General features: G+C 36.3%; 2 protein-coding genes across 4 annotated transcripts; both read right to left on the bottom strand.

The window, feature by feature from the left end:
- Window positions 1–899: 899 nt before the first annotated feature.
- On the bottom strand, window positions 900–1,604 carry LOC107789866 (uncharacterized). The gene has a single exon (XM_016611738.1). The coding sequence runs from the start codon at window positions 1,602–1,604 to the stop codon at window positions 900–902; it is 705 nt and encodes a 234-aa protein (XP_016467224.1).
- Window positions 1,605–7,634: 6,030 nt separating this feature from the next.
- Window positions 7,635–15,656, bottom strand: LOC107789867 (AMSH-like ubiquitin thioesterase 1). Of its 3 annotated transcripts, none has more exons than XR_012711127.1 (14): window positions 15,354–15,656; window positions 13,999–14,063; window positions 13,223–13,298; window positions 12,956–13,147; window positions 12,258–12,352; window positions 11,588–11,693; window positions 10,483–10,529; window positions 9,939–10,278; window positions 9,741–9,830; window positions 9,592–9,654; window positions 9,413–9,487; window positions 8,825–9,033; window positions 8,377–8,514; window positions 7,635–8,219 (listed from the first exon to the last, which is right to left on the bottom strand). XR_012711127.1 is itself a non-coding variant. In XM_016611740.2 (14 exons), exons 1-14 carry the CDS (start codon window positions 15,471–15,473, stop codon window positions 8,045–8,047), a joined length of 1,560 nt encoding a protein of 519 aa, XP_016467226.2. In that variant the 5' UTR covers window positions 15,474–15,656; the 3' UTR covers window positions 7,635–8,044. The 3 variants fall into 3 exon arrangements, 2 of the variants coding, with proteins under 2 accessions (XP_016467226.2, XP_016467227.2); XM_016611740.2 differs by having other exon boundaries at window positions 8,377–8,429; window positions 8,971–9,033; XM_016611741.2 differs by having other exon boundaries at window positions 8,377–8,429; window positions 8,971–9,033; window positions 9,939–10,269.
- Window positions 15,657–25,519: the final 9,863 nt, after the last annotated feature.

Below are 25,519 nucleotides of genomic sequence, written 5' to 3'. Positions count from 1 at the left end.
ATAGTCTAACTTAATGCAAATATCTACGGCTGCTTTCAAAACTCGAACCCGTAACCTATAGATCACCCAGAAAAAACTTCTTTGTTGCTCAAGGCTCGCCTTCGAAAAGATAAACATAAATGACAGAAAAGTAATCTTGAGATCAATATGAAGCCCCTTTATATATCAAGACAAAATTAATTAAAGGGAAGAAACCACAGTAGACAACTATGAAATAAGGTTGCTATGTCTGTATGTTGCCTTAGCCTATGACTTTCTTGGGAAAGTTAAGTAAACAATACTGAGATAACTACATTTTTAAGGGTTCTTTTGGTACGGGATAAGAGATAATTAATTTCGGAATTAAATACAAGATGAATTTATCTCACATTTGATTGCGATAAAATTGCAATATTACTAATCCCGAAATTATAGTATTATTTTTATCCCTATAGGAGGGTGCGATAATAATCCCGAAATAATTATATCGGTATAATTAATCCTGAGATAACTTATTTCTCCACTAAACGACCCCTAAATAATGTGAAAATAGCACGTGCTAGCCAGTTTTCAGACGGATAATTAAAAAATAGACAGCGTTTGCAAAATTGACTAGTATTTTGAACAGTATTTTCGTTCACATTTATCTTTATATGAAAAATGACTAAATTTCGATTACTTTTGAAACTATACTATTTTTCAATTACCATTTGTAATCTGGCTATTTTTGAATTTCACCCCTAAATAGTTTGGATAAGTCACATGAGATAAAATAGTACTCCCCTGTTTCAATTTAGATGACACACTTTACTTATGTTGAATGACTAAAAAGAATAAAAAAATCATGAAAAAACTTGAATTAATAACAAAATGTGATGTAATTTCATTAAAGTTATGAGAATAACCGAAACACACAAAAATCATTTCTTACTCTTCTTATTATCTTTCCCATTGCAAAACAGAGACCCCAAACCAAATGGAACATTCAGAATTGGACTAATCCGAATAGCATTACCATAATTCTTTCTCAATGGTGGCTTTTGAGATGTATAAAAACTAGCTGCTGCTGCTGATGATGAATTCTTCATTTGTTTCCATTGCGCACTACTTTGTTTCTGTACTGATTGCTTTGAATTAGGAACTGAACCAGTAGAATTGCTTCGGGATAATAAAGGTAATGACCAAAATGAGCTTTTTTTATGTGTATTAACACAATGAACACTACTACTTCTCTTAATACCCCAAAAGGAATTAGAATTAGATAGATTCTTTTGTTGCTGCTCTGATTTGATTTCTTGCTTTGAAATTTCATTTTCTGATGAGGAAACTGGAAGGGGCGGAATAGAATTAAATAAAGTTTGAGTCTTTGATAAAGGAAACTGTTTTGAAGAAGTGACGAACTTTTCTTGAAGTTGAAGAGGACGAATTAAGCCATCTGAAAACAGCTCATCTGCTGAGGAAGTTTCTGTATCTGTGCTACTGCTAATACAGAAATCAAATTCAGAATTAAAATCATTACTGGCATTAGTAGTAGGAGCAATATCTTTGTGGCAAAGATTATGGGAAAAAGAGATTCTTGGACTTGTGGTTAAGCTTGGAGCTTCAGAGATCATATCAATGGCCATGGTTTTTGTTTTCTTGGTTCAATTATTGAAAGGACAGAAAGAAAAAAATCTAAGGCGGTGGGATAGTTGTGGTAAGAGGACAAGATTCAAATGTGATGTGGGAACACTGCCATATTTGAGGAAAAAGGAAAAGTTTTTGACAGAATGGTTTTCAGAAGTCAAAAGGAGAGAAGCTAATATAGGTGGTTTGAATTATGGGGCACTTCACTTGTAGTCGACAAGGCTGGTGCCTTTTGTGTCAAAAACAAATACTACCAACTTTAGGGCTCGTTTGGTACGAGAGGAATAATTAATCCCGAGATTATATTTGAGATTTTATTTCATATTTGTTTGAGATAAATTATGATATAATTAATTCCGAGATTAATTATCTCGGAATTGTAATATATATTTTTTTATCCCTATAGGAGGATGGATAACTAATCCCTAAATAATTAATCATGGGTAGCTTGTTTCCCAACCAAACGACCCCTTAAAGCTTAAAGATCAATTGCAAGTCTAAGATGAGACTTAGAGATCGTTTGGTAGAGTGCATTAAAGAAAATAATGCATGCATTAGCTTTGCGTATTAGTAATACCTTGTTTGATACACTTTTTCAACCTATGTATAGTTAATACAAGCATTAGTTATATAACCTATTTGGTATTATTTTATGTATAATTAATACATATCAAACTATGGTATTAGCAATACAAAGACTATTGATGCATGTATTAGCATGGTTAAAGACAAAATTGTGTCTCTTAAAGCTAAAGAATATGGAAGACATTTTTGTAAACAACTAATTTTCTTAAAAATTATGTAATGTACTTTAATTTTTAATACATCGCACCAAACAGTGGATAAGAAATAATTTCTACATAACTAATAATTACATTATTGACCCTGTATTACTAATCCATACACTATTAATACAGCTTATTCCGCATCATTCTTAAAGATTAATGGTAAGTCTAAGATCAGACATTTTTTTGGTTTAACTAAGATCAGACTTGACAGTGTTAAAAGTGCAAAGTGTTAACTTTCCTATTACGGTAAAGAAAATCTTTTTTACCTTTTAGGAAGCAAGGAATCACTCTTATACCCATATGATATACTCTGACGTATGAAATTATTTTTTACACCATTAATTTATTTTAACATTTAATAGCAAGTTAGTTACTTAATAATTTTACCAGGTTATTAAATACTAATGTTTATTACAAAGATTTACACTTAATTGACCTTATAAGTGAATTAATGGTCTTTTTTTTAACCCCATCAACAAATATAACTTAAATTTTTAGCAAGACTATGGATCGGAACACATGACAATGTCCAATAATATCAAATTATACTTTGAAAACTCTAGGAATGATTTTCCAACACTTTGGAGCAACATACAGACTAGATCATTTATTCTGTTCATATACTAGCATACATATTATATTATTTTCTTGCTTTTTGTCGCTACAAGTTTGAGTCATGTGCCAAAAGGACAATGAGTAATTTTCCACATTCCAAATAAAGGTTTATTACCACTCGACTACGATAGCCAAGATGTTGGCTTCTATCTTGAAGCACAAGCAATTTCTTATCCAGTCAATTTGGATGTTGTTGAATAATAATGTTGCTTTAGGGTGTGTTTGGTATAAAAAATATAAACAAGTAGTAATTTTATTCAATTTCCGGTGTTTGGTATGCAAATTAAGGAAAATAACTTCTCAAGAGTATTCATAAATAATTTAGATACAATAAACATGAAGTCATAAACTTCGAACCAACAACCTTCCGAACCCACAAATTTCATAAACTTCTGAACCGTTAAACTTTCGAAACCGCGAACTTTCGAACCCGTAAACTTTATAATTTCTAAACCCGTAAACTTTCAAACACGTAAACCTCTGAACTCATAACTTTGGAACTCGTAAAATTTCGAACCTGTAAATCGAAAGATGAAAAAACTAATTCGAACCCACAAATTTCATAAATTTCCGAACCGCTAAACTTTCGAAACCGTAAAACTTCGAATCCGTAAACTTTATAATTTCTAAACCCATAAACTTCCAAACACATAAACCTCCGAACTCATAATTTTAGAACTTGTAAAATTTCGAACCTGTAAACCGAAAGATGAAAAAATTAAAACTGAAAATATATATAAAAAAAATATTCTTTTCCCCAAGGGGATGCAGAAAAACGAAAAAATAGAAATTTAAAAAAAAAAAATAAAAATTATGCGGGGTGGGCAGTGGGGTGCGTGGTGAAAGAAAAAAAAAACTAAAATTTGAAAAAAAAATCTTTTTGGAAAGAGGGGGTGGGGTTAGGTGGATGGGTGTGAGAGAATGGGGAATAGGGTGGGGAAGGTTGAGAAGGAGTTTTAAAAAAAAAATTCCCTTCTCTTGATAAAGAAAATATTTTCTTTCAATTGGAGTAAAATGACTATACAAGAAAAATATTTTTTAAAACATTTAAGCCAACCAAACATAAGAAATATGTAAAACATTTCCAGAAAAATATTTTCCTCCATACAAAACACACCCTTACACTTAACTAAAGTATCTTTTTAGAACTCTTGAGAAAGTAGTCCTTTTAGGTAGGAAGCTGCTAAAATCTTCCATTGTAGACTTTTACGATGAGTATATATTAGAATTAATCATATCAGTAAATTTTGGATGATTTTAATTTAGGGTCTTTTCTCTATTTCTTTCTTGTTCTTAACCCCCCCCCCCCCCTGTTTTCCTTGGTCTTGTTTTTACATTTTTTTGGGAAAGTGACTGCAAGAAAATCTTGGTAACATTTTAGTAGAAGAGGGAAGTTGTGATTAACTCCCTTCTTAATTCTCTTGACTTTTTGGTGTCTGCTAACTCAACCACCAACTTAATTATTCCTTCTTCTTCTTTTCTACTTTTTCTTTTCTTTCCTTATTTGACTGTCTCTAGACAACCAGCTCAGATTAATGAATTCTCAGTAAACTACATTTAACAAGGCAGGTCATATGTGTTTTGAACACACACCATACAAATAGATAGTACTCCATCCGTTCACTTTAGGTTATTCATTATACTAAAAATATATTTTGAATTTTACCTGTCCATTTTTAGCAAATTAAGAGAAAAATAATTTTCTTTTTTTTTTTCTTCATATTTTATCTTTATCACTAACTACTAATTTCCTAAATTATTTTTCAAGACTTCTGAAAATGCTATCACTATTATGGATAATATTGTAAAATACCTACTTCATTTATTTTTTCTTAAAAGGGGTGTAAAGTCAAAAATGGACAATTAAATTGAACGGAGGGAGTATAAAATAAAAAGATAAAAAATAAGAAATGAAAATCTTAAATATCTCGCAGAAGAAGAATCATGATGGCTTGTACAATTAGGTTAAGTATGTTTAATTATTGAAACACGATCAAGTAACACTTGGAAATTGTTGATTATAGGCCCTTTCACTGGATAATCTAACATCCATCATTGATTTGTAATTGCTAACAACATAACTTGGCCGCCTGACATAATTCATCTCGATTGAACCTTGACCAACTTTTCATAGTTAATTAAGATAAATATTAAGTAAATTTTATCACTATTAGGTAATTGGAATTAAATAAGATACATTTGCGTATCATATTAATACTTTCATTTCGGATTAAATTCAATTATACGTATTTCTACAGGGACATCAAACCTAACTTCAACGCTCTCTATAATGATCAGTGTCATGCTTCAATAAAAATGATGACAATCATTAGTAGGGGAAGGTGAATTTATTGGGTTATACTTAGGTCAAGTCAAACAACATTTAATAATAATTACTTGCCCTGAGCGCTATCCAAATCGTACCTGTGTTAATAGACTGGTTCCCACACTATACTATTAAATGTGATTATCTGTTAGTGACCCCCCAAAAATAAGATATTGAAAACCTTTAATTTTGCTATTTGACTTTTGTTACTTCCCTTGGATATAAAATATAATAGAAGTATTGTGGATTGATATGAGTGAATAAGCATTAGTATATTTCAATTGGAATTAGTTGAAAGGTTGTGTTGAAAGTTTCAGATATATTGGATTGATTCTGCTACTGAAGACATGTTGTCCATTTTCTTCTCAACAATCATATGAAAACAACATATTAAGCAAAGAATACATGTAGTTTGGCTTTGAAAGTTCTTCTGCGAACAGCGTGAGAGTTTGCCATTGTGCTCGGCAACAATTCATTGATTTGGTCTCACGCTAGGAAGTATAGATGATTATTTCCTTTTTTCAACCACTTCCATCTAGAACATAGAGATGTGGGTGTCATGTAAGCCAAAACTAGTTCAATGTTAGACGTTCTTGACAAGCGAATCCGAGGTTTTAACATGATGAGTACGACATTTAAAGTTTTTAGTGCTGAACATATTGTATTTTTAAAATCAGGGGTTTAAATCTAGTATTACTTGTTGAAAATTTAGTAGTTTTTCACATATATATTATATTCCGTATGAAAAATACTAGGTTCAGAACCCGTAGCGAAAAAGGCTAGATCCCCAGCTTCCTCACTAGCTTCTATTGTCAACACTGAACATATCTACCAGCTTTAGAACTAAAGTTCTAAAATTGAAGTGACGTCACTAAATTGGATTTGCATCGACTCAGTTATCACGGATTTTACTTTGGAAGGAACAGAGATTGAACACAACAATATTACTGCCAACGTAATCAATAGATCATACTCGGTGCAATTAAGAGAACAGTAGAAGGGAGAAGAAAAGCTTAACTGAGAGAATTCAGTCCTTTTTTCATTTCTTCCCCATACTCAAAATCTAGATTTATATAAACTGGGTTTTTAAGGGTCTAGCAAGAAGCAATACATTGCTCAGCGTGCTAGAAAAGATAACAGAAGAACCATTTCTTATTTTATTTTCTCCTTTTATGTAGAAGCCGACGGAGATAAAAACACCATACTTTTTCTTTTTCTTGTATTGCCAACCACAACAAAAGTTACGGTTGGGTCAACGGGTAATAAGATTAAGAGCTCGCACTGATGTATCGAACCCTCCAACATTGTTTCTTACTTCTTAAAAAAGAAAGAGCGAGGCAGAAATACTTAACATCATTTTAGCTAGAAAATGTCAATCATGGCAACGAGCCTTCTTTTTTAATTGTTAAGAGGTAATCATGGAAATGATCTTTGAAAGCGAGGACGATGAGAAGTCGAGATCCATAGAACAGATGGACCAGCCATGGTGTAAGGTATACATCGATGAATGACAACCCTCGTTCACCCAGAGCTTGTCATGTTTCAAGGTTTTGACAGCCGAACCATATTTGACACTTGACATGTGAGCTAGTTGTCCATATCTGTAACTAAGGCCACCTCTTTGGCTTCCCAAGCCATAGAATCCTCGGCCTGTTGGCCACAACTCATGGCATTCAAAAGCCTTACTAACAGGGGCCCGGAATCAGTTACTTGTTGCACTCAAAGAGAAACAAGACAAAAGTATGTCAAATCAAGGAGCTACTTTTAGTCTCCAGTAGAGCTAATCAAGGCGAAAATTCATGTTATTCCAGACTCGAAAGAATTGAGAGATCAATCCACATTGGCTGATTCCACCCCAATGGTCATGCTTCGCTTCATTCTGCCTTTCTTTGCCCAACCCCAAAATTTGGGCTGCCTCAACCACAATAAACAACGGATCACTCAATTTACCCAACACAAACAAAACAAACTGAAACTCAACCCCAACTCTCTTCCGATAAAAATGGAAACACGATTTAAGAGAACAAACACAGAAAAAACTGAGGGAAAAAGAAACGATTCTACATAATACAGACCAATACAGCTGACTCAAACAAATGCAGCAAATATGTCACTGCAGATTTCCTGAAGGACACTTCTTCCTACATTAATCAGGGCCCCTAAACAAAGCAATAGGAAATATCATGGATGGGATCATTGGAATTTGAGCACCATAAAGCTGTGGATGGAATGATGCAAAATAGATAACTACAAAATAATCCTTCCTAAAATGTAAAGAAAAACAGCCGGTCGGTAAAGTCTAGGACAAGAACCAGCAGAACTATATTCACAAAGTACATAGGATAACTGATGCACAGTTACAACTAAGATGTCAATAGTGTTGAGAATATTTTGCAAGTTTACACACATGATGCCTGAAAAAGAATTTCTATTTACAAAGATTGTTTATATTATAAGTATTCAATGATGCAGTTCTATTATATCTGCAAGAATGCCAGGCATGAACCTTTTTGAGAAAAATGCCAGGCACGAACCTTTTACAACCTTTACCTGCATACAAGCTGCAGCTTCAAGAGTTGCCCGGTAACAGCAATATCAAATTGAGTATTCACGGATTATGTATTGACATCTTGTAGACCAACCAATATTGCAAAGGCAAAACAAACAAGGATCATGATGAAAGATGTATCTGATTAATCTATGATTGCAATCATCGAAGATCAATGACGTCGAACTTCAATTTAGAATCCATATAGACATCTGTACAATGCTTATAAATTGGGCTACCATCAGGAGGGGGGTCATGAGGATGAAAACCACGCCTCGGACATTGTCGTATTACTGTCATACCACCCGGATTCGTCAATCGGAATATTCCATGAGTTCTAGGATTAGAATACCATGGATTAGTTAGATCTACATTAACTAGGCATAGAAGGGAAGATTGTCATTTCCCACTTCCATCCATGTACCAAAAGTAACCTAAAAAAGGTATTACATGAAGAACAAAATCTACTTCACCAGAGATTGAGGCTATTTTACCTTGAACTATCTCTTGGGGCCATTACAATTGCAATAGCTTCAGGCAACATGATCTGTTTAATCAGTAGTAAAGGAAATAAGTGAATCTAGGATCAGGCATAAAATATTAAAATCATATCAACAATAAAATGGTACTCCCTCCGGTCCACAATAAGTGACCAGTTTGTTTTTTTATTTTGGTCCAAAACAAGTGTCCATTTATATAATCAAGAAAAAATTCAATTTGTTTTTCCAAAATTACCCTTACGTATGTATCCCTAAAAAGTCATTTACTCCTCACATTTGAGAAGAGAAGCAAGTGCTACTATAACTATGGTGCAACATTTAATGAAGGGTAGTTTAGTCACACTAACTATTTTCGTCTAGAATTTAGTATTTTCTTAATGGGTGTGCCCAAAGCAAATTGGTCACTTATTGTGGACCGGAGGGAGTATGTAATAGGTTAAACATAAATCCAGGTGTAATAGGCCATGTAAACATTGCCTGAGTCTTTTCTTTTTATTGGTAAGAAAATAAGATACAACATTTTCCTCGGTCTTCATAGACAAATGAGAGATATCCGGTTGGGGAAGTAAAGAATTCAAGTACAGAAACCTGATATGAGTACTGGGTATGAACATCAATGGATGACATGAAACATGATTGCGTTGGATGCGTCTGTAAAACAATGGAAAGTAAAGAGTCATTACTTGAATTTAATTGTATCATGGAGTATAAACTATTCAACGTTCTTTTGAGATACAATACCATATGATGTTACTGGAACAGATTATGTAAAATAACTTGTAGAAGGTACACGACAACATTACAAAGTATGTCTCTGTTATGACTCAATAAACTACAATGAGTATGCTAGGTGTTCTAATAGTGTTACTTGATAGTTCTTTACTTGTTTCTACATATTTTCTTACAGAAGCATAGCAAGCTTCACCAGATCACAGAAACTGAAAGCTGACCTGGTACAATAGTTTATATTAAGATAGCACAATTCGGAAGTAATTTATCAAGGACTAGGATCCTCACAAAGTACACTTACATGAATCCACCCAAGAGGAAACAGTGATTGCTTATCTTGAACTTCAAATATTTCCTCCTCATTTGTAGTTTGACACTGCTCAGAAAGAATTTGATCAGAATACTTTCCAGGAAACCCCTCCAAAGAGGCGTGCAAGGAGCCTTTTTTCTTAATGAATAATATAAAGGACTCTCACTCACCGAATCTGATGTTGATTCCTGCTTGGGAATGATGAGAGCTGTGACATAAAATCTTCGATTTTTCTGAAACAAGCAATAGTGTGGATGATGATAGAGCTACAAAGAGATTGGAACTGAAAACACAATGATAAGAAATTAAAGGGACATACAAGTGATCCAGCAAGAACACCACAGGTTTCCAGATTTTTGTTAGTATTGGACTTGGCTAGCTTCATGAATGCATCCATCAGAGATGTTGACTACAAAATGAAAATAGGTAAAAGTATTCAACAATGTAAGACAAAAGAAAAGGTGATAAGGAACTGGACAACCAAAAAGTTGAATAGTAAAATGTATAAAACTCTCACAATGTGCAATTGCAATGGGTTTTCAGAGCAGATTAGGCCATCAGGGGATGATTTAACCAATCCACATTCCACCTCATCGACTGGAGATGATGCAGGTGGCATCAAATCTTGTACCTCTGCAAGAACAGGTGGAGGAGATGGTTGTCTAATGATTTCTGATTGTAGAGGGCTTTCTTCTGTATCAAAGGAAATCAATGAAGCAGGTTCTTCAAGACGCAGCACTGGCTTGTCACTATCTACCGGTAACGTAGATTCCAGACATGGTTTTCCACATTCTGAACTGACGTCATCCTTTTTATCCAAGGATTCATTTTCTAGAGGCTGCAGGAGCCTGTTTTCCCTTCAAGGATTAAGAAAGTATACTCAAAACTCAAATCTAACCACACTGGCAGAATAAATTTATACTACCAAAAACAAATTTATCTGTTAGTAGCTCAGGACTGTATTAAAGCCCTAAAAATGTCATTACAAATATGTTTTGCAACAGCTAAAACATTTTGCACATAAAACATGTTGAAAATAAATCAACAATTAAGAACCTCACCTGGGGATTAGAACAGGAGTGAAGTCAACATTACTTGGATAAGACACCTGCATTTAAGAACAGAAGTTGTATTTCTACAGTTAGACTTATAGTCCTTACAATTCTTGTGAAACGTTTGTTTGTCAGGACTCACGACTCCCAATCTATGCCTATCCATCCCCAGAGGGCTTCACTTATGTCTAATTACCTATGATCATAGACCAGATAACGAAGAAAGAGAACAGAGAACTAAAATAGAGGAAAAGAGTGTGATGAAAGCATAGTAGCCTCTGGCAAATTGTTTAGCACAAAGAGCACATGGCTCAATGCACAACCCTTCCCACCCAGATTTAACGAAGGAAAAGGACTGCCATGATAACCCCCCCGTAACCTGCTCTGCTTGGGTAGTTCCACGTCCTACCGAAGAGAATGCAGAGCTACCACCTCTATTGTCATATTAGCTCTTTTTTGCGGTAACTCCTCTAATGGTGCATCCTTTGAGGTTAGGATCACTGAGAGGGTTAAAGGATTGATACTGTTAATTCCAAGAGCAGAAAATTCACAAATTTGAGTCATCAACCCGGTAAATTGCTCCAATCTACTATTCACTCAATCCTTATATATTCATTGGGTCAGCCTTCCAGTATAGGGTGCCCATCTTTCCTGATAATTTAAATAAATTATAATAGGGGAATAGAACTCTTCACCCCTACCAGAAAGGAGAGATTGAAGGTGGGTAGGGCACAAGGAAGATGAAGAAAGGCTGGAAAGGTGAGGAGATGCAAAAGTGTTGAGTTATCTGGGGCAGAAGGAAGGAATTGATGAAGGTGGCGGTGGTGGCTGGTTTTTCGCTAAATTTTCTTCTCTGACGAAACATTACATGTCTCTCAAGCGTTGCCAAACTTGTGCCAGAATTTGGTCGCATAGACGCATGAGAATGAATTAATCATAAAAGAAATGCGTGACTAGGACAACTGCATCAGAATTTCATGATCTCACTTATGACGATTAAAATTGTACTTTACTATGTGAAAAATATAAAAACATCCTTGATGCTTCCCTGTCACTAGCTTGAGGACTACAATTGTATTTTACTATGCTAAAAACACTAAAACATCCTTCATACCCCTCTGTCACTAGCTGGAGGTTGCCACTGTCCTCGAAGTCCATTTGGACCCAGGATGGAATGTCTGGTCAGAGTTTCATCCTTTGGACGCGGTATACTAAGTGACCTAGAAAAGCAAACAGAAAAATAAGCAAATAAAGAAGAGTAACATTGAACAAATATGTGACATCCAGCAAAAATAAGCTCATTTTCACCTTAACAAATGCATTCTACCTCGTCCATTATTGTTTTTAATCAACACATCACGCCAACCTAGGAAAAATTTTTACTTGCAACTGCTGTACTATATGTTTTCAGTGTGTAGATTTGTGTTTGTTGCTTTTTATGGACAGGTTAAAGCTAATGCAATTACTTCTGAAATGTCTTTATCTAGCATGGCAATGCAAAATGTATCTTTAATATTCAATGCCCAGGGCCTTATTAAAATAAAAGAAAATCATGATTTGTAGTTTCCAAGGAATAACAGCTACAAAGACATCTATCTCACACTAAAGTCTGCGGATGGTTCATTTATAAGCATTGTAAAATGAAGAGATTCCACGTGCAAAATTCAAGTTTAGCGAGAGCCGCAGACTAGGGCCAGAATTAAGCAACTACTCCATGCAACTGAAGTGCCTTGATCAGGCACATTGCATCTAACTACAGAGTAGTCCTTATTGGAGAAACTTACAAATGGCGCATCTGCTCATTTACTGGGTTCACAAGCAAAAACTGCTGGGTTCTTGGGACTTGAGACACAAAATCTCGAACAACTGGTGCTGCTACCTGTGAGATGCAGAGACAACATCCATCAGAACAGACCATTAACACAAGCTGTACAATCAAACACCTCGTCTCTATGGATCGTGGTATCTATGGTTATGAAGCATATTCAAAACAAAGCAATGGAATTACTGTAGAATTGACACTACAAGGTCCAACTCAGACCCATGAATCTAGTGTTTCAATGTTTTGTTCACCACCTTTTACATTATCTTAAATAAAATATTCTAGCCAATTTAACACACCACAAATTTTCAACTTTAGGAAGATGAAACAACCTTTGGCAATGATGCACCAAACTTTTCCCAAAACTTAAAAGTTTTGTTTCTAGCAAGCCCCTTAGTGGAATTTTCTTGAAACAGACACCTTAGTGGAATTGCGTATCACTTTGGTAAGCTTAAAACAAACAGTTTCTTAACAATTCCAATGCATCTCTTGATTTCTGGAGCACTCCACACTGGAAATCGATACACTTTCAAGAAAATATGAAAGACAAATAGAATCCTCAAAACCAAATATGCACACATCACGACCAAATCCAAGGCAGCCAAACAAGAAAGCTTGAACAAAATGACAGCTAATAAATAGCATGTACGGGATGCATACCTTAGTTGTTCCATAAGCCTTTGGGTTTTGCTTATTGGCTGGATAAAACTCTCTTGAGAATCCTAAAAGATTATTTTGATGATGATTGTTCCCCTTATTCACTTGATATGTGCTTTTTCTATTTAGCTCCTCGAGTTTCTGTTGAACTATTGGCTTCAGTTGCTCAAGCTCAGCCACAGCATTTAGTAATCTCTTGAGATCAGACACAAAAAGTCAGATTAAGTGAACGGTTACACATGAACACTGAGGACAGAATCGAAAGTCTACCTTTTTTAGATAAATTTTGTTGCTCTGCAGTGATGCTCGATAATCTCGATGGCATGGTATTGTCTCAGAGACCAAACTTAAACAGAAAAAACAGCAATTTAAATACAAACTTCAGGGGTTCAGAAAGTATTTAGGACATCCAAATCATCAGAATCACTTTGTAATTCAATTGAGGCTCTAGTTTAAATAGAAAATAACCTTAAAACTTAGGGTTAATTACAAGGCCCTAACTTGAGGTTACTCTATCAGACATAACCCATCTTTAATTTGAATTGGAAAACCTCCCACATTTCAAAGTTTTGAGTAGCCAAAATCTTTTTCTCCACATAAATTAACTTACTAGCTCACTGGATAAGAATATGAATTCAAAACGAATAAAAAAAATCAAATATTACTAACAAACTTTTAAAACTCATTTTTAACAAATCTGATTAATCAAAGCAAGTTTTGGAAAACTCAATTTAGATAAAGTATTTTTCTATGCTTCTCTGTACCTTAAGTTAGCAAGTGATTAGGAAAAAAAACACTTTGAGGCATCCGCAACTAACAAATTTGTTTCTTAGGAAATAATACTATTATCCAATAGGGCAGCTTGGTCAACTCTGTAGTACAAAGAAAAAGGGTTTGGCTACTCAAAGTTTGAAATAAGGGAGAGCTTCTAACATTGCAAAACCACATCAGAAAATTAAGCATAACGAATAATAAAGCTCAGTGCAAGCTTCTGACATTAACCTGAAACAAAATATAGCTTTGGGTCATTCGACTTCCCTTCTCACCTTGAGAATCTAAGAAGCATGACATATAAATCTATGACGTCTCCCTCTGAGCGGAAAATGTCAGCCTACAATATGGAAAATATATCATTTCCTGCAATATCAGTCTAGACTCTAGAGAATAAAGAGGAATATGAATTCAAACAGAAAGTTACTACATAAACAATTACCTAATAGCAAAGCACTTTAGTATAGAAAGATATTTGATGGACGACAAGAGTCATAAAATGACTTAAAAGTTACTAATCATTGGCATATCAAAACATAAGTACGACAGACAAAAGTGCACCACCAAACAAGTACCATGCTATAGTTGAGAAATATGAAGAATGCAAAGAAGAGGCTCTAGAGAAATAACAAGGGATAGCACACTATATTTCTATAACAGTATGGCAGGTCGATCAAATCGAAGGGATCACTTTTTGGCAAGCAGAGATGAACTAGCAAGGGCTTTTCAGATCAAGAACGCACAAGCAGCATACAGATGTGATAGTTATTGGAAAAAGTATAAGCAATTAACTTAAGGAGACATGACAACTTCAATAATATGGTAATGTCACTGTATACCAATATCCCAGCTTAAAACTAGCTACTGCATCTGTTTAGCACTCAAGCAACACTATGACATCCATGACTGCCAATTCTTCTGTACTATGCAGTAAATTCAGAAATCGAATCTATACCAAACAAGAGTATAAATAGAGTAAGGGAGTCCCATGTGCTATTTGACTTGGCTAGCAGAGATGAACTAGCAAGGGTTTCTCAGATCAAGAAAACGGCAAGCAGCAGACAGACGTTGCCCCAACTAACATCAAAGTGGAAGAACTTCATTTGCTCTATTAGTCTATTTCAAGTTTTCAACAAAGCATGAACCATCCAACCACCTAAAATTAACATTCCATTTTTTGGTTCACCAATTATTATTTTAGCTAGAAAACATTATAATCAGGGTAGAAGTAAATGGTGAACTCTTGGTAGTGGTAATCCTAGAGACTAAAAAAATTATTTCTTAAGTATTGCATTCTGCTCACTACTAATTTCCAATTAAGGATATGATAAATAATTTCAAGAAATTCAATACAATGATAATTATAACAACGACAACAATAATAAAAATCTATCAATAGTTCTCAAATGAAAACCCTACAGCGGCCAATAATTTTCAGTATGTCTAAAAACCAAATATACGTTGAGTGGAGATGTCAGTAATTCAAGTTTCAAGCTTAAGAGCTGTGCATTCAATGATAAAACCTTGATCCTTGGACAGGCGATCTAAATTTCACTTAGTTAAGAATTCAAAAAAAAAAATATGCAAATAAGGATAAAATTCATAAAGTAGGTAATAGAAAAAGGAAGACCTGTTTGAGGACATTATCAGCGATCCGATAGTAAATTCTCAGAGAGATTCGATTATCTACATCGAGTTTCTTCGTACGCGCCGCGATGTTGATTTGACCAGAAGACGACCGCGTCATCATATTGAAGAACTCGTAGAATTCCTTTTCTTATTTCTGTTTTCTAGAATTCAATTGAGGCCGATCGTAATCTTTGATCGGACATAGACAATTGAGTCTCCAATGGCTGCTCGTGCTTGGAAGAGAAAAGCAGAGATTGGGGAAGGGACGGGCGAGTAGAACAAGAAGGTCATTCAACAATCAAACGGGGGCAAATGTGGAATGATGTTAATTATCAGGGCTCGTTTGGCTGCACAACATTGTTGTTTGGGAACACTAAAGACCTGTTTGGCCATAGATTTTGCCAAATTTTTTCCAATTTTTTTTTGGCAAATACATGTTTATTTATAAATTTTATTCATATTTTGGAAAATTTTCAAATCCCAAAACCATCTCAATAGCTGGTTTTGGTCCAAAATATTACTTTTATATTTTTTAAAAAATTTAAAAATTGCTCCAAACTTTTATATTTTATAAAAGAACCCAACATTTATTATTTTATAACAATGTTGCTTCATCTTCTCGCTCATCTGATAGTACGCTCGTCGTGAAGAGATTGTTCGTATAATGTGGGAAAATTATATTACATAATACTCCTTCCGTTTCAATTTAGATGGGTTAGTTTGACTCGCCACAGAATTTAAGAAAAAAAAAGACTTTTAAAACTTGTGGTCTTAGAAGCTTAAGGGGTAAAAACTTTGTGGGGCCATGACATTTGTGTGATTATAAAGACTTCTTATTAAGGGTAAATGGGTAAAATGAAGAGTTTAAAGTTGAATTATTTCTAAATTTAGAAATGTGTCGTTTATTTTGGAACATACTAAAAGAAAAAGTACCTCATCTAATTTGAAAAGGAGACATTAACTAGTTACTATCATTTTTTATATGGACTGATGGATCTTGTAATATTATTACAATTTGACGAATTATAATAGCTAGTAATTGTGTTTGTTATTAGCTATTGATATTAAAATATCAATTATAATTTTAGGATAGTGTTTTATGTAGTTCATTATAAAAATTATAACGACCCGACTGGTCTTTTCGCTTTTTAAAATCTTGTCCCCCTAAATAAGACTTCCCGCACTTGCTTTAACTAATTTACGACCTGCGAGGATGGTTGATTCGGGATTTGGAAGAGTTTGGGTTGAAATAGGCACACTTGATTCCCTAAAATTTTCTTAAAAGGCTAAGTTTGACATTGATCACCATTTCTAGTAAACGGACTCGGACTTGTGTTTTGACGGTCCCGGATGGTCCGTAGGAAAATATGGGACCTGGGCGTATGCCCAGAATCGAATAAGGATTTAATGAAATTGAATAATGCTTGATCATGTTGGTATCGAGCCAGTATGTTGGTTTTGGAGCCCGGTACAGGTCCAATATAACATTTAAGACTTGCACGCAAAATTTGGTGTCAACCCGAGTAGTATAAGTACGTTTTGGCGCGTTAAAAGTAAATTGAAGAACTTGAAGTTCATAAGTTTGATTCAATTGGTTTTAGGGAGTGATTCTTAGATTTGGCATTGTTTCGGGCGTTCCGAGGGTTCGAGCGAGTCTGTTTTATGATTTCAAACTTGTCGGTATATACGGGCGGGGGCTGGGGGGCCCTGAGCGTTAATCGGGCGAGGCTCGAGTGAAGTTGGAAAAATTGGCAAAGAGCTGAAGCTCCAACTATCTGTCATAACAGCACCTGCGGTTGGTCAGCCGCAGGTGTCGTCAACTCATCGTAGAAGCGGCCAAGGGGAGGAGCCCAGGAACCGCTTCTCCGCAGAAGCGGCTAAGTAAGAGCAGCTCCAACACCGCATAAGCAGCCCTAACCCGCCTGGCCCAATTCTGCAGATGCGGGCCCCTTCTCGCAGAAGCGAGACCGCAGTGGGGGCCCTAATCGCAGGTGCAGAAATCACTGAAGGCAGTGCCTTTATTTAATACGGAAATGTGTCATTTTTGACACATTTCCACCATTGTTTGGGCGATTTGGAAGCTTTCTAAGAGAGAGATTCCACTTAGCATCTTGAGGTAAGTTCATCCTACTTATTTCTAGTTAAATACTTGAACCTTGGGTAGATTAACCCATATAGATTAAGGAAAAATTATGGGATTAGAGCAAAACCTAGGGTTTTGATAAAAGTTAGATTTAACCACGAAATTTGTTATAGAATGAAGTAGAAATCATATATTATTGATCCTTAGGTTATAAAGAACAATTTCCTTTGAAAAGTTTCGGAATCCGGGCGCGTGGGCCTGGGGTCAGATTTTAGGAAATTTGTGTTTTGGGTTGGGAAATTATTTTAATAGTTAGAATATGATCTTGTGAGCTTGTATTAACTAGTTTCTACCTCGGTGAATTAGTTTTGGATCATTCGACTCCAAATTGAGGGTTTGAGCACATTCTTGATATTGGAAGTACGCTTTGGAGCGAGGTAAATCTCCTTTCTAATCCTGTAAAAAGGAATTGTCCCCATAGGTGAAATAATTGAATAATTTGCCACTAAATGCGGGGGGCTACGTACGCACTAGGTGACGAGAGTCTGTACGTAGCTACTATTATGTTAATTGTCCGGGTAGTTAGGACCCGTATCATACCATATTTGTGAATGTTTATATTCTTTAATGCTAATGAGATCACTTAGGATATGCTAAAGATTTGGAAATAAATATATGTGAACGTATGCACTTGCTTGAACACGTGTATGAATTATTTGAATATAAATGCGCCTTTATGCACTTTCTTGATGATAATTGATATTTGTGGATCGGGCCGATCGCCTTGGTAGAAATAGATGCATCTATGGTGTCACACCTCCTTTTGCGCGCCCGACCCCGAAGGGTTAAATGCGCGAGGGAGTTTTTCCAATTTAAGTGACAATATTCGAAATGAGATTATTTATTTAATTCAGAGTCGCCACTTGGGAAAGGTTTGGTTTTTGGTGTCCCAAGTCACCGGTTTATCTTGAATCCCAAATCGAGGAAATTTTCGACTTTTCCAAATGAAGTCTGCGAACCAGAAATTCTAAGTAAGGAATTCTGTTGACCCGAGGGAAGGTGTTAGGCATCCTCGAATCCCGTGGTTCTAGCACGGTCGCTTAAATTGTTATAATGGCTAAATATCTGATTTAAATACATGTTGTGACTTATGTGCTTTTATTAAGTTTAAAACCGCTTTTATTATTATCATTTATTTTTATAGAATTGCAACGTCGTGAAAATGCATCTCGAACCACGTCACAATCAATGCACCCGTGGTTGTCGACACATCTTGACTCCATTGAGATTTGGATTTGGGTCACATCAATGTGCACCCGTGTTTAAGAAGGTTAAATTATTAAAGGTACGCCTAAAGCAACTAGCGTATTGTTATTTTGGGAAGGCCGTAAAATTCGCTAAACGGTCTGTCCCGAATTCTAAGTATTTTAATATATACATTTAGAGGACCCCGCAGCTTGTGCATTTTTGTTTGTCGAGGCTCGTCTCATTTTTATTTAAAAGGATAAACCTACAGTGACTATATTTTTCTATTAAGTTCATCTCTAAAATAAAAGAAAATCTCTTAATTAATTACATGCTAAAAACGTAACTTATTAGTTATTAGTTTACGGCTAATGCGAATGGAAAATTGCGACCGAGTTTGTACAAAGAAAAACTGCTTTCATTCTATATTCTATTATTCAATAATACTAAAACGTGAGATTGACACACCATAATATCAAAACAGATTAACTATTCTTTGATTAATTTAAACTAACATTATTAGATGAAGAAGTTATACATATGCGACATCATTACTCATTTAATCAATCAACTACATTTTTATACAAAGAAAGGAAAATTATATTCAAACACAAATCTAAACAGGAGGGATTCAACAGGAACAAAGCCTGATTAATATTTCATTTCTCTTCAATCCGAGAGTATACAAATGTGTACCTGGAAATGGCAGTACGAAAACAAAAGAAGGAGAAGTCAGCAGCAATAATAACACAGCAATAGCAGGTTCAGCAACACCGCAAACCAGTAATAACCAGTAGAATAACCCAGCAACAGATTGAAAAAATCAGCAATACCAAAGTGCAATCACAGTCAAAGCAGAAGAGAGACGGATACAAGATGCAGTAGTTTACTGATTTTGAATAACACTCGATAAAAGACAAGCAGAATTTATTCAAGTAGAAGTTCAAGTTGTCTTTCTCTTTTTCAGTCTAACTCTCAAGTCTTAAAGCTCTCAAATGTAAAAAAATCTGTAAGCTCTCTAGTGTAAAAATCTCTCAATAATAATCTCCAAGTCCCTCTCTAAGTCTTACTTTTCTCTCTTTATGTTCAAGTTTTTCTTTTTCTCAAATCTTGGTCCTAATTAATGTCAAGAATGACTCTATATATAGCAAGACCCTAGCCCCAAATATTCCTTAATGGCATGCTTTGTCCCCCACTACTTAATGTTTCCTTTATTTTAAACCTTGTCCCCCATGCCTACATTAAATAAATACATCCACCCCAACCCATTACAATTTGTCCCCCATGCCTAACATAAACAAATACAATATTCCTCCCCATTACATTTTGTCTTGTCCCCCATTATGTTAAACAATTATATCAAACACCACCCCATTATATTTTGTCCCCCATGCCTACATAAATAATTATAATAATGTTCAATTACCAAACTACCCCTCCGACCTTATTGCAATTACCATTCTACCCCTGAATGCAATGCAATTTACCAAATTACCCCCATCAGCTCTAAACAATCAATTAATCAAAACTTAACCAAAATATAGCCAAGATGACCAATTTATCAACAATCTTCAACAACAAATCACATGAACACGATGAACAACACAACTCCAAATTAATGGAAATAAATTAACCATATCGGAAACCAATCCTGGTTAATTTAGACCATCAATGGATGAGCAAGGATACAACAATACAAACAACAAAATACATGATTCAAACTAAATCAAACAAATCAAAACAAACATAAACGCACATTAAATCACTGGATTAAACATGAACTTCAAGCAAAGATGAACATGAACTAAATCTATTTTTTAAACAACAAACATGACGGATTAAATGATTCAAACAACATTAATAATTTCTGGAAAATACATAACACATGAAACAAATTGAAGAAATAATTAATTAAATTTCAATTTGAATCTAACAAATATTAAACTAACAAATATTTATCTAAAAAATAATACAAACATGAAAAACAACTAATTAAACTTTCATTTGAAATCTGAAAAATTAATTTAACAAAGCACATGAACAAACTAAAAGAATTAATTCAAACGATAGACATGAACAAAACAAACATTTGCCGATTTTAGATTCGAAAATATCAAAACAAAATACGGACAAAATAAAACTCAAAATCTACCAACCGGATTGAAACGACGAACAACGACCAACCAACGACGAACTCGAACAGTGATCGACGACATCGACTAAAACTCATCCATGTACGCGAACTCGACTGGACTGAAGCAGTAGGTTTTCGGACTGCTATGGAGATAATGGAACAAAAGGCATCGATGGGGTTTGTTTGGGATGCAGCAAAGAGGAAAGTAGTAGCATCCGCTACTGCTGGACATCGGAGCTTGAACTGAAGCGGAAGAGAAATGGACGCAGCAGCAGCTAGCTGAAGAAGCCATGGTCGTCGAGTTTGAAACAGAAGCAGCAGCAGCTGGAGGTGAAGCAGAAACAGTGACGCGAGGCTGCTGGAGGTCGATGACGGGGAGCAGCCATGGCGGACTGTTTGTGGTCGTTCGGTTGAACGTGAAAACGCAGCAACGACTGGCGTAAGGAGGAAGATGGCGATGGCTGGAGCTTGATGTGGTTGACAAAGCAGAAACAGTCGCGGGGTTGAGAAGGAAACGCAGCGACGATGGTTACTCATTAATGGCGGACGTGAGGAGGGGTCGTTTGAGAGGGTGAAGATGAAGACGTGAGGTGAGCAAGAGTTGGTCGTCGATGGGGCTGGTGAAGGGCAGCCATGGACGTTGGTGTTTGGAAGGTTTGGGGAAGAAGGAGCAAAAGTGGGGGGGGATCATTTTTAGTTTTTTAGGGTTTTTTGTGTTTTTTTTTGGTTTTGTTTTGTGTTGGACAAAAATGAAGAAGGGGTGTTGGGTATTTGGGTTAATGGGGCGGACCGGGTCAACCCGGTTTGAAGTGGACCGGATCATGGGGAGGATTGGACAATTGTTTGGGCCTGGGGTTGAAAGTTGAAGAAGTGGCCCAATCCAATTTTTCTTTGTATTTTTGTTATCTTTTCTTCTTTTATTTTCTAAAACTAAATTATAAAAAAAATAATTAAATTATTATTAAGAACTAAATTAAGTTATAAAAGCGCAAATTAACTCCCAATAACAATTAACGCACAATTAAGTAATAATTAAACATAAAATTGTTCATTTGGTCATTAAGTGCTAAAAATGCAAAAAATGCCTATTTTTTTGTAATTTTTAATTTTTGTAAAACAAATTTAATTACTAACAATTGTAGAATTAAATCCTACAAGCAAAATACGACATATTTTTGTATATTTTTTATTAATTTAACAAATAAACAAACACAGACAAATACAAATAATTACCCAAAAATATCACAAAATCTCACAAAATTGCACACCAAGGAAAATCATTTTATTTGAATTTTTTGGGAGTGATTCTCATATAGGGCAAAAATCACGTGCTTACATCTGCCCCTCTTTGCCCGAAGACACGAAGGTTTTTCGCGCAAAGATAAAACGAGCGATTTTTGCCCATCCGAGTACTCCGTGTGAAGCATTTTTTTTTTTGAAAAAAATTTGACCGAACCTTTGCTTCAGAGGTTTCCTACATATTCTGGGCTAAACAGGAATTAGGTCAATGTAGTTCGGGAAACTTTGGTAGCTGGGACTACCATGGGATTGCAATGCTCGCTGTTGCTGCTGTTGCCGTTGCCGCTGCTGCTTACCGACTGCCTTATTACAAGCAAAGGAAAATTGAAATTGAACTAACTACGTATGCATGTCAACCGCTAGTTACAAGATTCCTATCTATGATTCTTTTGCAACTTGATCTTGGGTCTTAGCTGATTCTGCTTGTAGACTTCGATCCGAATCTTGATGCTTGCAAGTTGTAGGTGCCGGTGTATTTCTGCGATACTGAGTGAGACGGGATTGGTAGAACTCGGGACCTTGATCAAATCTTGGAGCGATCCGCCCTTCGTTTTTTCCAGTATCTTGGGCCATCTTCTTTTTTTTTGTCTTTTTTTTCTTTTCTCTATTCTGGGTCGAGACTCATCTCGTGGGCCGCCTTGATCCATGAGTCTCGAGGTCAAACCTGCGGGGAAAAACAAACGGACGAAATTTTCTGCCCTAGTTTTACTAGGAAAATTTCGTGAGTTAGTTGCCAGGAAGTTTATGGAAATGATGAAGGGATTGGAAAATTTCAGTTTACAAAATGCAACTCCGGGATCAGATCCCTAATATTGCCAAGAGGTAAAATGCTCAGTTCAGGGTTGGAGCCCTAATGCTGGCTGACAGACAAATTCTCAGTTCAGGGTTGGAGCCCCAATGCTGGCCAAATGGAAAAGTTCAGTTTAGGGGTGGATCCCTAATGCTGACTAAAGGGAAAAGTTCAGTTTAGGGTTGGAGCCCTAATGCTGACTAAAGGGAAAAGTTCAGTTTAGGGTTGGAGCCCTAATGCTGACTAACTGGAAAAAGTTCAGTTTAGGGTTGGAGCCCTAATGCTGACTAAAGGGAAAAAGTTCAGTTCAGGGTTGGAGCCCTAATGCTGACTAATAGACAATGCTCAGTTCAGGGTTGGAGCCCTAATGCCGGCTAAATGGAAAAAGTTCAGTTTAGGGTTGGAGCCCTAATGCTGACTAAATGGAAAAGTTTAGTTCAGGGTCGGAGCCCTAATGCTGACTAAATGGAAAAGTTCAGTTCAGGGTTGGAGCCCTAATGCTGACTAAATGGAAAAGTTCAGTTCAGGGTTGGAGCCCTAATGCTAACTAACTGGAAAAGTTTAGTTCAAGGTTGGAGCCCTAATGCTGACTAAATGAAAAAGTTCAGTTCAGGGTTGGAGCCCTAATGCTGACTAACAGACAAAGCTCAGTTCAGGGTTGGAGCCCTAATGCTGGCCAAATGGAAAAAGTTCAGTTCAGGGTTGGAGCCCTAATGCTGACTTAAATGAAAAAGTTCAGTTCAGGGTTGGAGCCCTAATGCTGACTAACTGGAAAAAGTTCAGTTTAGGGTTGGAGCCCTAATGCTGACTAAAAGGAAAAGTTCAGTTCAGGTTTGGAGCCCTAATGCTGACTAACAGACAAAGTTCAGTTCAGGGTTGGAGCCCTAATGCTGGCTAAATGGAAAAAGTTTAGTTCTGGGTTGGAGCCCTAATGCTGACTTAAATGAAAAAGTTCATTTCAGGGTTGGAGCCCTAATACTGACTAACTGGAAAAAGTTCAGTTTAGGGTTGGAGCCCTAATGCTGACTAAAAGGAAAAGTTCAGTTTAGGGTTGGAGCCCTAATGCTGACTAACAGACAAAGTTCAGTTCAGGGTTGGAGCCCTAATGCTGACTAACAAACAATGCTCAGTTCAGGGTTGGAGCCCTAATGCTGGCTAAATGGAAAAAGTTCAGTTCAGGGTTGGAGCCCTAATGCTGACTTAAATGAAAAAGTTCAGTTCAGGTTTGGAGCCCTAATGCTGACTAACTGGAAAAAGTTCAGTTTAGGGTTGGAGCCCTAATGTTGACTAAAAGGAAAAGTTCAGTTCAGGGTTGGAGCCCTAATGCTGACTAACAGACAAAGTTCAGTTCAGGTTTGGAGCCCTAATGCTGACTAACAGACAATGCTCAGTTCAGGGTTGAAGCCCTAATACTGGCTAAATGGAAAAAGTTCAGTTCAGGGTTGGAGCCCTAATGCTGACTTAAATGAAAAAGTTCAGTTCAGGGTTGGAGCCCTAATGCTGACTAACTGGAAAAAGTTCAGTTTAGGGTTGGAGCCCTAATGCTGACTAAAAGGAAAAGTTTAGTTCAGGGTTGGAGCCCTAATACTGACTAACAGACAAAGTTCAGTTCAGGGTTGGAGCCCTAATGCTGACTAACAGACAATGCTCAGTTCAGGGTTGGAGCCCTAATGCTGGCTAAATGGAAAAAGTTCAGTTCAGGGTTGGAGCCCTAATGCTGACTTAAATGAAAAAGTTCAGTTCAGGGTTGGAGCCCTAATGCTGACTAACTGGAAAAAGTTCAGTTTAGGGTTGGACCCCTAATGCTGACTAAAAGGAAAAGTTCAGTTCAGGGTTGGAGCCCTAATGCTGACTAACAAACAAAGTTCAGTTCAGGGTTGAAGCCCTAATGCTGGCTAAATGGAAAAAGTTCAGTTCAGGGTTGGAGCCCTAATGCTGACTTAAATGAAAAAGTTCAGTTCAGGGTTGGAGCCCTAATGCTGACTAACTGGAAAAGTTCAGTTTAGGGTTGGAGCCCTAATGCTGACTAAAAGGAAAAGTTCAGTTCAGGGTTGGAGCCCTAATGCTGACTAACAGACAAAGTTCAGTTCAGGGTTGGAGCCCTAATGCTGACTAACAGACAATGCGCAGTTCAGGGTTGGAGCCCTAATGCTGGCTAAATGAAAAAAGTTCAGTTCAGGGTTGGAGCCCTAATGCTGACTTAAATGAAAAAGTTCAGTTCAGGGTTGGAGCCATAATGCTGACTAACTGGAAAAGTTTAGTTTAGGGTTGGAGCCCTAATGCTGACTAAAAGGAAAAGTTCAGTTCAGGGTTGGAGCCCTAATGCTGACTAACAGACAAAGTTCAGTTCAGGGTTGAAGCCCTAATGCTGACTAACAGACAATGCTCAGTTCAGGGTTAGAGCCCTAATGCTGGCTAAATGGAAAAAGTTCAGTTCAGGGTTGGAGCCGTAATTCTGACTTAAATGAAAAAGTTCAGTTCAGGGTTGGAGCCCTAATGCTGACTAACTTGAAAAATGCTCAGTTCAGGGTTGGAGCCCTAATGCTGGCTAAATCGAAAGTGCTCAGTTCAGGGTTGGAGCCCTAATGTTGGCTAACAGAATAATGCTCAGTTCAG

This window comes from Nicotiana tabacum, chromosome 6 (assembly GCF_000715075.1).
Source record: "Nicotiana tabacum cultivar K326 chromosome 6, ASM71507v2, whole genome shotgun sequence".
Lineage (NCBI taxonomy): Eukaryota > Viridiplantae > Streptophyta > Magnoliopsida > Solanales > Solanaceae > Nicotiana > Nicotiana tabacum.
Note: the sequence above shows the minus strand (reverse complement) of the source record. Positions and strands in the feature narration are given on the sequence as shown.